The 15865-nt window shown below is 42.2% G+C and overlaps 1 protein-coding gene across 1 annotated transcript in view; it reads left to right on the top strand.

Annotated features, from left to right (window-relative positions):
- CYFIP1 (cytoplasmic FMR1 interacting protein 1) overlaps window positions 1–15865 on the top strand; it is a 126725-nt gene that overhangs the window by 49095 nt on the left and 61765 nt on the right. Inside the window, exons 7-13 of the mRNA XM_013059421.2 lie at window positions 2778–2874; window positions 2974–3102; window positions 4273–4377; window positions 6810–6901; window positions 9476–9593; window positions 13217–13339; window positions 14134–14259. Of these exons, the coding sequence (XP_012914875.1) occupies window positions 2778–2874; window positions 2974–3102; window positions 4273–4377; window positions 6810–6901; window positions 9476–9593; window positions 13217–13339; window positions 14134–14259 (790 nt within the window). The remainder of the gene's footprint in view (window positions 1–2777; window positions 2875–2973; window positions 3103–4272; window positions 4378–6809; window positions 6902–9475; window positions 9594–13216; window positions 13340–14133; window positions 14260–15865) is intronic.

Here is a 15865-nt window from a genome sequence, read left to right as displayed (position 1 = left end):
CTGTGGACTGTCATGGAGTCATACTGAGCTTTCAGGTCCCTGAGACTAGCTCTTTTCCAGAGCTAGAGAGACCTTCTGGAGAAGAGAATTGGAAAGGTGGGTGTGGCATGATAGTGTGCTTCTGGAAAATTGTGAGGGGCAGATGGTGGCAGGAAGATGGAGGGTGGTCGATCAGAGAAACGCAAACTCTCTTCTAATAGACTTGTTTTAGTTAATCTGTGCTTGGTACTATTGAAGGCATGAGTAGCTGGAATGAGATGCTGACTTCTGTTTCTTCTGCTTGATAGGAATCTTCACTATGAAATTAAATTTGATGAGATTTTACTTTGCATTGGAATAGGCTGTAGTTACGTTGTATCTGAAATCATAAAATTGTTGCCGTGTCTTTAAAATAAAATCAACTTGGGATAGGGTGCCAAACTGAGATTTGAGGATGAGGTTTTGGTGGGAGTTGGGCTAGATCACCCAGGGTTTAAGCTTGATCCATAATGAAGTTAAGTGTATGTATCCATCACCTAGAGTTAGCTCTGGTGATCTTGATCTGTTAACCTCTCTTGAACAGGAAAGCCTGGAGTTGACCTTATCTGATGTGTCTGTGGGATTGTAAGTGGAGCGTGGGGGCTTCTGAGGGTAGAGGATAGAACCCTGCCCAGGAGAGCAGCTTCTTCTCCTGGCTACACAAGTCCCTTGCCACATGATTTTGAGCAGCTGTTTCAACCTTTCTGACTTAGGAAAGTAGAGGAGGTAGACAGCATCAGTGGTTTTCAATTTCAAAAAAGCTTTTTTTTTTTTCCTTAGTAGCAGCAACTTTATTCTGAAAGCCCAGTCTATAAAATAGTATAAAGATGGGACTGCTCTCTGGAAAGGTATGTGTGTGGGGGCCAGCACCCCCTCCAAGAGTCACCCAGGCTCTCCTGAGCACAGAGGGAGGCTTGGGGCACCCCTCCTGCCTTCCAGTGGCTTCTTCCTGCGACCTCTGATTGGGACCCCCTATCATCCTATCCTCACTTCTCTCAGCCCTCACATATTTGCACTCGAACTTTTTTTTTGCACCTAGTGATAGCTAATCATCTGAGTATAAATGCCAGGGTAACCCATGGGGTTATGGAGAGGCTTGAGGAAAATAGAAAACAGTATTTTTGACCCCTTCATTAGTCTTAGCAACTATTCAAATCAGTAAAGTGAACATTTTAAAAAAGAATGTTAATGGTTTCACTTATTTGTGGAGGATAACAAATAATATGGAGGACATAGGGAGATGGAGAGGAGAAGGGAGTTGAGGGAAATTGGAAGGGGAGGTGAACCATGAGAGACGATGGACTCTGAAAAACAATCTGAGGGTTTTGAAGGGGCGGGGGGTGGTGGGAGGTTGAGGGAGCCAGGTGGTGGCTATTAAGGAGGGCACGGATTGCATGGAGCACTGGGTGTGGTGCAAAAAACAATGAATTATTTTATATATATATAAATATATATATATAAAATAAATAAAAAAGAATGTTATCATTATCAGAGTTCAAGTTAGGTTTAAGTCTATAATTTTTCAAAAACCTGCAGAAATAACAGTGGCTTAAACAAGGTTGCAGATCATTTCTCTCTCACCTGAAAGTCCTGAGGTAGATGGTCTGCAGCTAATGAGAGGATTCTACAGTGTTCACACCAGGGCTCCTGCTGTTTTGCTGCTCTGCGGTCTTCATGTGTTATCTCATGGTCCAGGATGGTGGCTTGAGCTCCAGCTATCATTTCTGCATTCCAGTCTACAGGGAGGAAGGAGAATAGAAGGGGTTATACTATCTTTTATAAGTAAAATTCTAAGTGCCTTGCAGTGTTTTTCATTATATCTCATGGCTCAACCATTGGTCATGTGGACATGATGCACATTGCTGTAGCATGGAAATTTGGGGGTTATTTCTAAAGAGGCACAGAGTAAATGACTGTTGGTGTAGGTTATCAGTCTTTACCATGAGAATTCTTCATTAAAACTCCCAAGTTTTTAGGTTACAGACATGTTCTTATGTGGCCAGTTTCCACTAAACTTTTTGGGGGCTCCCCAGATGAGCACAATGCTCATACCCATCTTTGCATTTCTTTGCAAGACCCAGGGAGAGACTCATGTGTACCCTGCAGTCTTATTGGACCTGAATGTATAGGTAATTATGTGTATGCTGTTCCCTCTCCCCTCACATCTGCCCTGTGAGTAGGACAGATGGACAGTTGTTCTTATAGATGTGGTAAGTGAGGTTCAGGAGAGTTCAGGAGGGTAATCCAAGATTGAGCAGCATATTGGTGGAGGAAACCGGGATTCTATCTCTGAGGTTTGGCACCAAAACTATGTGTGGTCCCTGACTTTTGAGAGGCATGGTAGCCTGGAGGATTCTTGGCAGAGAACCTGGACTGTGCTGACCATCTTCATTACCACATTGTGGGAGACACTGTGGGGGAGGCAGTCTTTCTCAGAGTTGGGAACAGATAGCCATGGGGAGAGGCCAGTATACAGGGACCCTTCAGGAAGGCCTATGGCCAACACTGCCAGATCTCTGAGGAGGTCCATCAACTATGGACATTGAAGTGGTGAGCTGTCTAGGCTAGCAAAAGAGTGTGACCTGGATTCCAGGGTAGACAAGCTCGAGGAGGCTGAAATTATAACTAGCTACTAAGACCCACATTTTTATAGGTAACTATCACCAGATAAAGTAATCTGTATTTTCCCTGCCTTTTTTTTTTTTTTTTTTAAAGTCATTAAGCACACTGGTTATTTAACTCTTATTTTGCTTTCAAAGGGCTGCTCAGTTTTTACGGAAAATGGCAGACCCACAGTCCATCCAGGAATCACAAAATCTGTCCATGTTCCTGGCCAACCACAACAAAATCACACAAGTAAGGCTCGTACTCTTGCTGCTCTGGCTGATGGGACGCATTGCTGGGGTCTGGGGTCCCGGGAGCAGTCCCTGCCATGGATCTCACACTGTGTTTCAGTCGTTGCAGCAACAGCTTGAAGTGATTTCTGGCTATGAAGAGCTTCTCGCCGATATTGTGAATCTGTGTGTGGATTACTACGAGAATAGGATGTACCTGACACCCAGCGAGAAACACATGCTTCTCAAAGTACGTGTGTGGGCATGACTGCTTACATAACTGTAGAGAGAAGAGGCTGTGCTTTGATTATGATCCTTTTGCCAACCTTTTTTTATTCTCATGCTTGCCGTGTGTGTGTGTGTGTGTGTGTGTGTGTGTACACACAGTATCTTCTCTGGTGCCCACAGCATGCACTACAGGCTCTCAACACATTCCTATGACCGTGTCTCAGGCTTGACCCCAGTGCCAGTTGGGATCATATGCCACCCTCTGGAAAATGTGCCCATGGGTAAGGAGGTCTGGGGTCAAGGGCTTTTCTCAGCATTAGCTTCTTATAGCAGAGGTTCTGCTTGTTAAGGATATGATTCTTAGGAATTAAGAATACTATGTCATGATTATAGTAGACTCTTTTTGGTCAAGAATATGGCTATTCACCATATTGGTGAATTTCTTTTCTTTTCTTTCTTTTTCTTTTCTTTTCTTTTCAAGATTTTACCTATTTATTTGAGTGAGATAGAGGGAGAGAGAGAGAGATCACATGCTGGGGAGAAGGATAGAGGGAGAAGCAGACTCCCCACTGAGCAGGGAGTTAGATGTGGGATTCAATCCCAGGACCCCGGGATCATGACCTGAGTTGAAGGCAGGTGCTTTAACTGACTGAGCCACCCTGGTGTCCTGGGGAGGTTTTCAGTGACCTTTCTTACTGGAAAGAGGAGAAGCCAGTTCTGCCATTGCATTTGTTCTGCTTTCCACCTTTGGGGAGAACAGCCCTGAAGGACCTTGTGCTAGGTGTCTTGTCAGCCCCAAACCTTCCATGTAAGAGTGGGCCCAGCCCAATATCTCTTCTTGCAGGAGAGCACCGTGCTGGAGGTGCTCTGTCTAGTGGAGCACTCTGTGACGGTGGAAATTGTCTGTGCCATCTGAGCGGGAGCCTCTGGCCATGAATGTTTATGGAAATCCACATTTAGTATTGCATTTGCTTGATGAGAGGTGGAGGTGGTGTTTGTGCCTGGGGAGGACTTTAAAATAGCCGCAAGAAATGACATGCATAGAAGAATAGCTTCATATGAAGGGGTAGCTATTTATTTATAAGGAACCTGTGAGAAAGTGCTTTTTGAAAGAGTGAACTCTCCATTTATGATCTTAGGGGTAGTTAAACTTGCAGGACTGAGTATTTTTGTGCCGTTTTGTGATTTTCAGGTCATGGGGTTTGGTCTATACTTGATGGATGGGAGTGTCAGCAACATCTATAAACTTGATGCCAAGAAAAGAATAAACTTATCCAAAATCGATAAGTACTTCAAGGTGAGTTACATTTTTTTTAGATAAGCCTTCTTATCAAGTGTAAATAATTTGAATTTTGGGAGGTCAATTCTGTGACCTGCATCTGGAAATGTGGGCATAGGCAGCGGGAATGGGGGATGTCACTGGCTTCTGTCTGCAAAGGTGGCCACCCTCCCTCCTGTTCTGCATCAGTTTTGCCTGGGTTTGAACCTTGTGTAAAGGGAATCATGGCTATGTGTATCTGGCTGCTTTCACTCATTCGTTAAATTCATCCCTGTGAGATCCCGCAGCTATAGATAGTCCTTAGGTTTTCTTCATGGTGTCCATTTAATGATAAAACCTCAACTTATTTATCTGTTCTGTTCTGATGAACATGAGGTCATTTCTGAGTTTTGGCTGGCACAAACAATGTGGCTTTGATTTAGTGCACGTCTGTGCATGTTTCTGTTGAACATATGTATATCCAGGGCTAGGATTAGGGGCCACAGGCATATATATTTTCAGTGTTAGATACAGCCTAATGACTGCTGATTTGCATTCTCACCACTCCACATCCTCACCAACACTTGGCACTGTCACTCTTTTGGGAAAGAACATCCTGAAATGTGGTACATCATTGTGATATTTTTGGCTGGTATTTCCTCGTGTTTTAGTTGATATTTCCCTGGTGACTTTTCACTCTATTAGTGTTTTGTGTGTTGTCTTGTGAAGTGTCATTTCAAGTTTCTTTATGTAAGCGGGTACGTGTTATTTGTTGGGTTCATGTGTTCTGAAATATATGCATTCTGCCCTATGTGGCTCTCCTTTTCACTTTCTTAAGAGTGTCTGAAGTGAACAAAAGTTCTTAATTTTATTGTAGTCTAGTATATCAATCTTTAATATCTACTTTTTTAAAAAAGATTTATTTATTTATTTTAGTAAGGAGCACATGAGAGCAGGAGGAAGGGTAGAGAGAGATGGAGACAAGCAGACTCCCTGCTGAGTGGGGAGCCCAAGGTGGGGCTTGATCCCAGGACCCTAAGATCATGACATGAGCCGAAACCAAGAGTCAGATGACTGACTGAGCCACCCAGACATCCCTTTAATATCCACTATTAGAAATCTTTGTATAGGGCAGGCTTATGAGAATTTCCTTCTTATTACTTTCTAGAAACAGCACCATTTCCTTTTCTTTCTTTCTTTTTTTTTTTTTTTTTTTAAAGATTTTATTTATTTATTTGTCAGAGAGCACGAGCGAAAGCGAGCACAGGCAGACAGAGTGGAAGGCAGAGTCAGAGGGAGAAGCAGGCTCCCTGCGGAGCAAGGAGCCCGATGTGGGACTCGATCCCAGGACGCTGGGACCATGACCTGAGCCGAAGGCAGCTGCCCAACCAACTGAGCCACCCAGGCGTCCCGCACCATTTCCTTTTCTATCTAGATCTATATTCCTTCTCGACCTGGCCTCTATGTATGATGTGAGGAATGGGGGTTGACATTTTTAGATCTTTTTCTTTTCCCCATTATGGGCATCCAGGTGACTTAATGTATACAAGTTCTTTGGTAACAGAACAGATCTGCTTATCATTATCAGAAAGCCTTCAAGTTATATTCTTCAAGATTGTCTTGGGTTTCATCCCTTTACTGTTCAAATAAATTGGCTTGCTGATTTCCATATACACACTACCCATAAAACCATTTTTCTTCTTGGAATATTGTTTGGGCTTCCATAGATCAATTCCATAGCTCAATTTAGGGAGTAGAATACCAAGTCTTCTAATCCATGAACCTGATATATTTCTCCATTCACTTAAAACTTCAAAACTTTCTTTAGAATTTTTGGTAGTATTTTTGTTTAGAGGTCTTGGCCATATTTTGTTAGATTTATTCATACATATTTATAGGTTTTTTTAAAATTCAATTATAAATCGTTTCTCTCTCCTTTTTTTTTTTTTTTAAGATTATTTATTTATTTATTTGAGAGAGAGAGAGAGAGAGAGAGAGAGAAAAGGACCAGGGGAAAGGGGCAGAGGGAGAAGCAGCCTCCCCACTGAGCAGTGAGCCTGACCTGGGGCTTGATCCCAGGACTCTGGGATCATGACTTGAGCCAAAGGCAGCCACTGAACTGACTGAGCCACCCAGGTGCCCCAAATTGTTTCTCTTTATATTTTCGTTTTCTGTTTGGTACTAGTATATAGAAATGCAATTGATTTTTTTTTTTTTTTTAATGACCATGGGTCTAGCAGCAAGGTAAGTTAATTTTAATATTTGAATTGGTTTTATGAATATTGGTTCCACAGTTGTATATGGTCCTTCTTAAAGTGAATATGTAAGTTACTTACATTTTTTTTCTAGTAAATGATTTACAGAGATAGTATTCAGCACATAGTAATTACCAGCATTACTCATTCTTGTGATTGTATTTGGTGACTAAACATACCTAGTGACCTTGTTTTTTTTTTGTTCTTTAAATATAGCAGCTCCAGGTGGTTCCACTGTTCGGGGACATGCAAATAGAACTGGCAAGATACATCAAGACCAGCGCCCACTATGAGGAAAATAAATCTCGGTAGGAGAGTGAGCTGTCCAGTTGGAACATTCTGCAATGTTCTCATTGTGGTTTTATAACACTTACTTATCTAGAGAGAACACCTTTGACATTTTTAACCATCTGGAACCAAATGCCCCATATGGTAGCCCTTGTCACTGGTGACTGCTTACATTTAAATTCATTAAAAATTTTTTTTTAAGTTTCTTGGTTAAAGCATCCACATTTCAAATGTTTGGTAGTGTCTACTGTGTTGGACAGCACAGATAGAGAGCTTTTCCATCATCTCAGAGAGTTCTGTTGGGTAGAATGACTTGAGAATATACAAGCTCAAAAGTAGTGTGCTGGTAAATGCCTAACAACTATCTCTGCTGGGGGCATGAGGACATTTGCATTTATATCGCAGAGATTATAAAACTATTACCTAAAGGCCAAATCCAGCCCAGGGCTGTTTTTGTGAGATCTCAGTTGCTTTGAATGGTGTTTATATTTTTAAGGGATTTTTTAAAAATAAATAAATAAATAAAATGAAGACAGTGGCTATGTGACTGAGACATATAGCCTGGAAATTCTGAAGTATTTATTTACCTTCTGGTCCTGTAGAGAGAGAGCTAGCCCGTCATTGTCATAAAGGATCCTTGGCTCACAATTACAGATGATAAACAACGTACTATATTTTTCTGGAGATTCTACATAGCCAGCTGAGTCTTGCAGGGTGCTTTTGTTGACCCTTGCCAAACACGTGTACCTGTAGCCAACCAACAGTTGCAATTCATCCATGATTTTGGAAAAACGCAATTACATCTCAGTCTACCTACTTAGATGTCAGCCAATTTTTTTTTTTTTTTTTTTAAATAAACTCTGAATTGTAAACACTTTAAGCCTTTGCAGGCCACATTTGGTATCTGTCATATAGTCTTCTTTGCTGTTGTTGTGGTTTTCTTTTTTTAAACAATGAAAATATATGTACCATTTTACATGACTCTAGGGCCATAGGAATACAGGTGGTATTTGGCCTGTGCTGTAGTTTGCTGAGCTCTGACCTAACTTATTTCTTAATAAATCTGCCTTTAAATCCAGTTAGGTGATTTCTCATTCTCCTCTAAGTTACATTCATTATTCAGCACCAATTTAAGCTCTGCTTTCCGTGGTGTAAATACCCCTGCCGTGACTGACTGCAAGCTAACAATGTGACAACTCTAGTAACATGTCCTTATACAGTGCTTCTAGCCTTAACACAGATGAGCTCTAGATGATAGGTAATGGCAAAACCAGTAAGAGAATCAGGAAACAATGAGTTTTGCATTCTTATTTGGACGTTTTTGATATGAGTCAATAGCATTTAATTGGTGGTAATGGGTATGTTTAACAGCCACCTTGGACGTGCCTGAGCATGTAGCAGTCAGCTTTGAGAGCCCAGCCCAGCAGCCATGCACCAGCATCTGGGTCCAGAAGGGGTGGTCAGAGGGTGCGGTGTCAGCAGTCAAGTTCTGGGCTGTAGGGTCTTCCTGGAGGTAGACATGCTTTGGGGGCCTGCATGGGTGGCAGGTATATGGAGGGCGGAATCCAGTATAGAGCCTGGGCCTCAGAAGCTCATCGTAGACTCGGAGCCACATTGGATGATGCCGACATAATCATTGCATCATCCTACAGTTGAATCAGAAAGTAAGAAAGGGATGTGGCTTGAGACAATGTACCCATTATTTTGACAAGGGATAACCTGCATCCCTTCTCTTCAAGCAAAGAGGACCAGCTCATTAAAAACATGGCAAGAGTGTTGATGTTGAGTGTGAGGGAGCAGTGGTCAGAGCCCCAAAGCCCATGCTTTCTGCCTGAGACCTCCAGCAGCTTTAATTGTTAATAAGCTTTTTTTTTTTTTAAGATTTTATTTATTTGACACAGAGAGAGAGATCACCAGTAGGCAGAGAGGCAGGCAGAGAGAGGGGGGGAAGCAGGCTCCCCACTGAGCAGAGAGCATGATGCAGGCCTCGATCCCAGGATGCTGAGACCATGACCTGAGCCGAAGGCAGAGGCTTTAACCCACTGAGCCACCCAGGCGCCCTGTTAATAAGCTTCTTTTCTACTAAATTGACTATCTGTTTGCTGCTGAAGTGGTATGTTGTACACATAAGTAGTTATGGCAACACTGTCTAACTTCCAAGTAATGTCAGTTTTCAGTCCTGTAAGGGTAACTTTTCTGAGTCTTTGGCAGACTTGTTTTCTGCTATAGCTTATGTTTTCATATGTGATTAATAAAGATAGGAGGAGTTAAGGGGCCCTTCCTTGCAAGGGTGATGTAGCAACAACTCCTAGCTTTTTTGAAAGTAGTTGACTGATTAAGGAGAAATTACAATTCCTTTTCTAAAACACAGATGTGAGAAGGTAGGACAGTGGCTCTGACATAGGGGAATGGGGCTGGCCCAGCTGTTTCTTTGCTGAGAATTCATGTTCTCTCCAAGCCTCTGTGTCCTGGCCAGCATGCAGTGGCCATCCTGTGTGCCTGCTATGCCTGTGTCCCCAGGCACCCCGCATTGTGAAGCATGAATCTTCTGCAGGCACCTCTTCAGGTAACACACATTTCCCCTTCACTGCCAGGTGGACGTGCACATCGTCCAGCAGCAGCCCGCAGTACAACATCTGTGAGCAGATGATCCAGATCCGGGAGGACCATATGCGCTTCATCTCAGAGTTGGCACGCTACAGCAATAGCGAGGTAAGTGGGCCTTCAGTGCCCATCTGTGCCAGTACCTAAGGCCAGAGATGTGCGAGAATCTTTGGCTAGATGGGCGGGTATATCCTAGGTGCCCAGAGGAGGAGGGCCTGGAGTTGGGGCTAGGAGGAAGCACTATCTCTTAGCTATGGGTCTTTTTAACTCCTTCCAGCTTGGCAGCTGGGTTTTCTGTGCCCTTGCTTGGGCTGGTCACATTCTCTCTACTTGCCAAACACAGCTCCAGGCCAGTCCTGCCAGCGTGTGGGGTGGACAGGAAGGGGTAGTTCTGAGTGCAGAGGAGCAATGGGAATGTCATTTCTCACATGTGAGCAGGGAGGGAAGCGAGGTCAGGGATGTGGCAATGGTCCACAGTATGTGTGCTACACAGAGTCTTAGAGGGACCTGGAGACCTGAGACCACATACACACCTCTCTGGTCTTTGAGAATCTGGTACCTGAAGATTCTCAGTAGGATCATTAACATTTGGAGGGAAAAGTTCTGTGTATTGGCCCCATCCATTTCAGGATGATGAGCTCCCCTATTCCCCAGCCAGCAAACACTAGCCATCATGTAACCAGAATGACTGGAAGACAGTCCAAATGGTTCAGAGCACTCGCTAGCTCCAAGCATACCTCTGGTGCCCCCAGGAGGAGGTGCTGTCTCACGGTCTCCCCAGCTGACAGCTCAGCCCACAGGGTGGAGACAGAGGCAGGTGCTGTGCTGATGTAATTGAAAACCGAATTTGTGGGAAGCTCTCAGACGACATGTAGAGTTGATTTCTACCCTTAAAATAGGTGTGTCTGACAGCATATATGGCTCCTGTCTATTTTCCCTCTGATGTCTGCTCTAGTACCTTTATAATTAAGATAATAGTTTTAATAAGAAAAAAAGAGATCTTTGAATGCTCTGCTCAGTTTACTTTTAAACAGGTTTATGGGGATTTAATCCACATACCGTACAGTTTGCCCATTTAAAATGTATAATTCAAAGGTTTTTGTTTATTCACTGAATTGTTTACCACCACAGTCCATTATTGGAACATTTTCATTACACCCAAAAGCAACTCTGTACTCATGTGCTTCTGATCTCTATATAGATCAGAGGTTCTAACCACCCTCCTTGGGTTTTTCATGTGTCTTATGGAGATCACGGCTCTTTTTTTTTTTTTTTTTTTTTTCAAAAGCTACATTTTACTAGGGCTCTTTTTAAACATGACTGGAAGGCAGCTATGCTCACCACTATACCACCAATGCTAAACATGACTGTAATAGCATTATCACACCTAAAAAAAAAAAAATTCAAATATTCCTTAATATCACAGTCCTTGTTCAGTTTCCTCTGTTGAGTCACGGATGGTTTTATTTTTCCAACTTGATTTGTCTCAGGATCCACATGAGTATTATACACTGTACTTGATTGGTGACACATCTTTGAAGATGTGTCCCTTCTCCATCCCTCTTGCTCCCTGTGGGGTCCTTTGGCATGACTTCTGTCCTCTGTGCTTCTTCTGCTTGGGTGATTAGATCTGGAGGCCTGCTCAGACTCTGCTTCCTTCCTCTCAGTGCAGCTGGGCCTTCATTGGCGGTGCTGCAAACTACTAGAGTGTCTGGCTGTCTCTCTTTGGAGTGTGGACAGCCATCGTCCACTGCCAAGTATATGATTCATTAGGGCTGCAACATGATGGTCTTCTAGTCCTTTCATTCCTCAACTCCTCCTCTAACAGCTGAGCCTTTCTCTGCAGTATGATTCCTTCAGGAGAGAGAGTCAGAGCTGGATTCTATTGCTATGTGTATCAGTTTTTCAAATAATTGATTCTCTAGCATTATCTAAGGTAAACTTTTTGGAGTACTGTTTTAAAATTCATCTACTTTGTTTCTTTCCCCCTTCCCCGCACTCTCCCCACCTGCTTTCATGCTGAGAATCCTGGTTCCTAATGACTACAGCATATTTTGACTTGATATCTTAGTATACACTTAGAAGTCTTAAAATAGAGGGGCACCTGGGTGGCTCAGTGGGTTAAGCCTCTGCCTTCAGCTCAGGTCATGATCTCAGGGTCCTGGGATCGAGCCCCACATCGGGCTCTCTGCTTGGCAAGGAGCCTGCCTCCCCCTCTTTCTCTGCCTGCCTCTCTGCCTACTTGAGATTTCTCTCTATCTAAAAGGAAAAAAAAGAAGAAAAAAAAAAAAACCTTTAAAAAAAAAGTCTTAAAATAGGCAATACCAACGCTAATAACAATATAATTACTAGACACTATAATTATATATTGTAATATATAACATTACAGTATTATGATGACAATATAATTACTAAAAGTTGTTTTTAAATTTGTTTGTAAGTTAATTTTGCTCTTAGATTTGCTCCCTCTAGGGATGGAGAACAAATCATTGGTTCCTTTCTCTCTTTCTTTCTTTTCTTCCTTCCTTCTTTTAAATCATTGTTTTTCAAAGTCCCTTGAAGTGGTTTGTTTTGTGTTGGTCTCAACCTGCTGATAGTGATGCCTGAAGGACTTATCTATCTTTGGCAGCCCCCATAGACATTTCCCTAAGCAGAGCCAATATTGTGGCTGGACAGGTCCCTGTGGTTCTTATTGTGCTTGCAAGATGTACCTCAGCAACAACCATTAGGGCATTTTGGAAAAAATAAGGATCATTACTTAAAAATTCTGGAAGCCACATGGCATGCCTAGAGCCACAAAGTGAAGTGGTGCTAGAGAAGGCATGTTGATCTGAGACTCCGCCCTTACTGGGGCTCAGGGTGGGGTACGTAGGATTTCATGGGCTTATTCTTCATTGGCACATTTCAAACATAAGAGCAAGAATTAGGGCACTAAAGTGGGTCATTCAAGTGATAGTTTTCTAGGTCAACCAGAGCTTTCTAAGAGGGGAGCTTCATAGATGAGGCTGCCTGGCTCTTTATCTGTTTGTATAGCTGGCACTCTGTTTATTCTAGATGGATGTCCTTGAATTGGATGCCTCAGCAATCAAAAGCTTAATGCCAGGCACTTACTGTAATCAAAAAAGCTGGTTGTTAGGTACCTGTACTACATTGTTCTTCAGCACAGTCATGAACCCAATTCAGTACACACTTTCATTCATGCTTTCATTTTGCTTCTGAGTTTTAGGGATTGCTTGTGTCCCATAATTTAATTTTATATCATAATTATATTAAATATTTATGTGGTTCCAAACTCAGATGTACAATAGGAGGTATATTCAAAGAAATCTGCTTTCCTCTCTACCCTACACCTTCCTGCCCTTTAGGTAACAATTCTTAAATATAAGTTTTGCATTTTTTGATATAAGCAAATGCACATGATGTGGCATGTTTTCCTTTATTAGCTAAGTAGAAGAGTAACTATGCACATGGTTCTCTTAACACCATGTCCTAGAGATCCCTCCAGCACAGTCTGCAGAGACATTCTCAGAGAACTACAGAATGTCCATTGTCAAGGCTCTGCTGTTACCAGTCTTTTGCTGTGGTAAAGACTCCTTTGCCCCTGTCATTTCATAATTTTGCAGATGCACTTTTCCGGCAGATTCCTAGTGGATTTGCTAGGTTATGGGGTAAATGCCTAACTGGTTTTTCTAGATATAAGGTGACTTCTCTATGCTCCTCTGGTGCTCTAGGTTGTCACAGGGTCGGGCCGCCAGGAGACTCAGAAGACAGACACTGAGTACCGGAAGCTGTTTGACCTGGCACTTCAGGGCCTGCAGCTGCTGTCCCAGTGGAGTGCTCATGTGATGGAAGTGGTAGGCACTCTGTACTTTTTTTTCTTTGGAAATACGGAGATCTGGAAGAAACCTACCCTGGTTGATTAGAAGTGCTTTTCCCAAAATCATCCAAGAAATTGACTGGTATTTTTTTCTGCATTAACTTCGGTTTGGATCAAGAACAAATTGGCTTTTTTTAATCTTTGATCCCAAGAACAAAAAATTCTGTATCACTATAAATGTTTCTTAGGTGGCTCAAAGTACATTTCATTTATGTGTGTTACAAATAAAGGGCCTCATCTTTTAAACCATATAGATAGAATTTGTACCATTATGATGATTTTTCTCAGTTTTAAAAAATATTTTCTCTATAGAGTTCCAGCCATTGGTTTCTTTTGTTTAGCTTTAGTAAAGTAGTTTCTTGGATATTTGGATACCTCTAAGTCATAGAAGATTTTTCCTTTTGTTGTTTATTTTGACCAGATAAAAATTACTAAGCTGGATGAGTATGTGATCATAGGAAAGGATGATTTTTTTTTTTTTTTAGTCTTTAGATATGCAACACAAAATATCCAGGACATTTTATCCTACGTATTTCTTAAGGCTGAAGTCATGGTGCCAGACTGTGTTGTGGTTTTATGGAGATGGACTTACTGTGTGAATGTATGTGTGTGTCGTGTATATGTGAGCATGCATGTATGTGTGTGATATTCAGATGCAGCTAATATTAGAAGGCTGAGCTTTGGTCACTTTGGTGATAGTCATGTCGGTATGACCAGAATGTAAGCATTTTGCATTCAGTGTGCCTGTCTCCCCCTTTTTGACCATAACAGTATTCATGGAAACTTGTGCACCCAACGGACAAGTACTCCAACAAGGACTGTCCCGACAATGCTGAGGAGTATGAGCGTGCCACCCGCTACAACTACACCAGTGAGGAAAAGTTTGCCCTGGTAGAGGTATGGTTGGCTTTCTTTTCCTCCTTTTGCTCTCACCTCAGACTATCTTCCCATTCAAAGCAAAGGCAAAAACTTCAGTGCACAGTTTCATGTTGTCGTTTCTGTGTAAGGCAGCCCTCTGCATCTTTCTTAGTTGCCAGCAGAACAGTGAAATAGAATGTAGGTTCCTGGTCTCTGCACTGATGACTCCTCTGGGTAGATCAGGGCTGCACTCACAAGTGTCCAGGAGTGGGGCATATCTTCTTGATTGGGAGAGAAGAGGAACAAGATGTAACCCTGGTACCCTGAGAGAGAGGAGCCCCCATATTTCCAGCTATTACCACCAAGCTCTTTGCTCTCACATATGTTGGCTCTGGCTCCCTCAGCTCTGTACTGTCTTCATGAGCCTTTTTTATGAATAGATAATTTCCATGCCATTGAGTTTCTTTTCTTTTATAGTTGGACTTTTTTTGTCTTGTTTAAGAAAACTTTGCATACCCTTAAGTTATAAGATGTTCTTCTCTATCACCTTCTGAATGTTTTATTTTTCTGGCTTTCACATTTAGATCTGAAGTGCACCTGAAGTTAGTTTTTCTTTTTTCTTTTTTCTTTTTTCTTTTTTAAGTTTATTTATTTATTTAAATAATCTCTACACCCAATGTGGGGCTTGAACTCACAACCCCAAGATCGAGAGTCATGCCCTCTTCTAACCAAGCCATCCAAGTGTCCCCCGAAGTTAGTTTTTTTTTCTTTTTTATTTGTTTATTTATTTATTTTAATTTTTTATTTTTTATAAACATATTTTTATCCCCAGGGGTACAGGTCTGTGAATCACCAGGTTTACACACTTCACAGCACTCACCAAATCACATACCCTCCCCAATGTCCATAATCCCACCCCCTTCTCCCAAACCCCCTCCCCCCGGCAACCCTCAGTTTGTTTTGTGAGATTAAGAGTCACTTATGGTTTGTCTCCCTCCCAATCCCATCTTGTTTCATTTATTCTTCTTCTACCCACTTAAGCCTCCATGTTGCATCACCACTTCCTCATATCAGGGAGATCATATGATAGTTGTCTTTCTCTGCTTGACTTATTTCGCTAAGCATGATACGCTCTAGTTCCATCCATGTTGTTGCAAATGGCAAGATTTCATTTCTTTTGATGGCTGCATAGTATTCCATTGTGTATATATACCACATCTTCTTGATCCATTCATCTGTTGATGGACATCTAGGTTCTTTCCATAGTTTGGCTATTGTGGACATTGCTGCTATAAACATTCGGGTGCATGTGTCCCTTTGGATCACTACATTTGTATCTTTAGGGTAAATACCCAATAGTGCAATTGCTGGGTCATAGGGCAGTTCTATTTTCAACATTTTGAGGAACCTCCATGCTGTTTTCCAGAGTGGCTGCACCAGCTTGCATTCCCACCAACAGTGTAGGAGGGTTCCCCTTTCTCCGCATCCTCGCCAGCATCTGTCATTTCCTGACTTGTTGATTTTAGCCATTCTGACTGGTGTGAGGTGATATCGCATTGTGGTTTTGATTTGTATTTCCCTGATGCTGAGTGATATGGAGCACTTTTTCATGTGTCTGTTGGCCATCTGGATGTCTTCTTTGCAG

Source organism: Mustela putorius, unplaced genomic scaffold, assembly GCF_011764305.1.
Source record: "Mustela putorius furo isolate JIRA1106 unplaced genomic scaffold, ASM1176430v1.1 tig00003972_pilon_pilon_pilon, whole genome shotgun sequence".
In the NCBI taxonomy this organism is placed as follows: Eukaryota; Metazoa; Chordata; class Mammalia; order Carnivora; family Mustelidae; genus Mustela; species Mustela putorius.
Note: the sequence above shows the minus strand (reverse complement) of the source record. Positions and strands in the feature narration are given on the sequence as shown.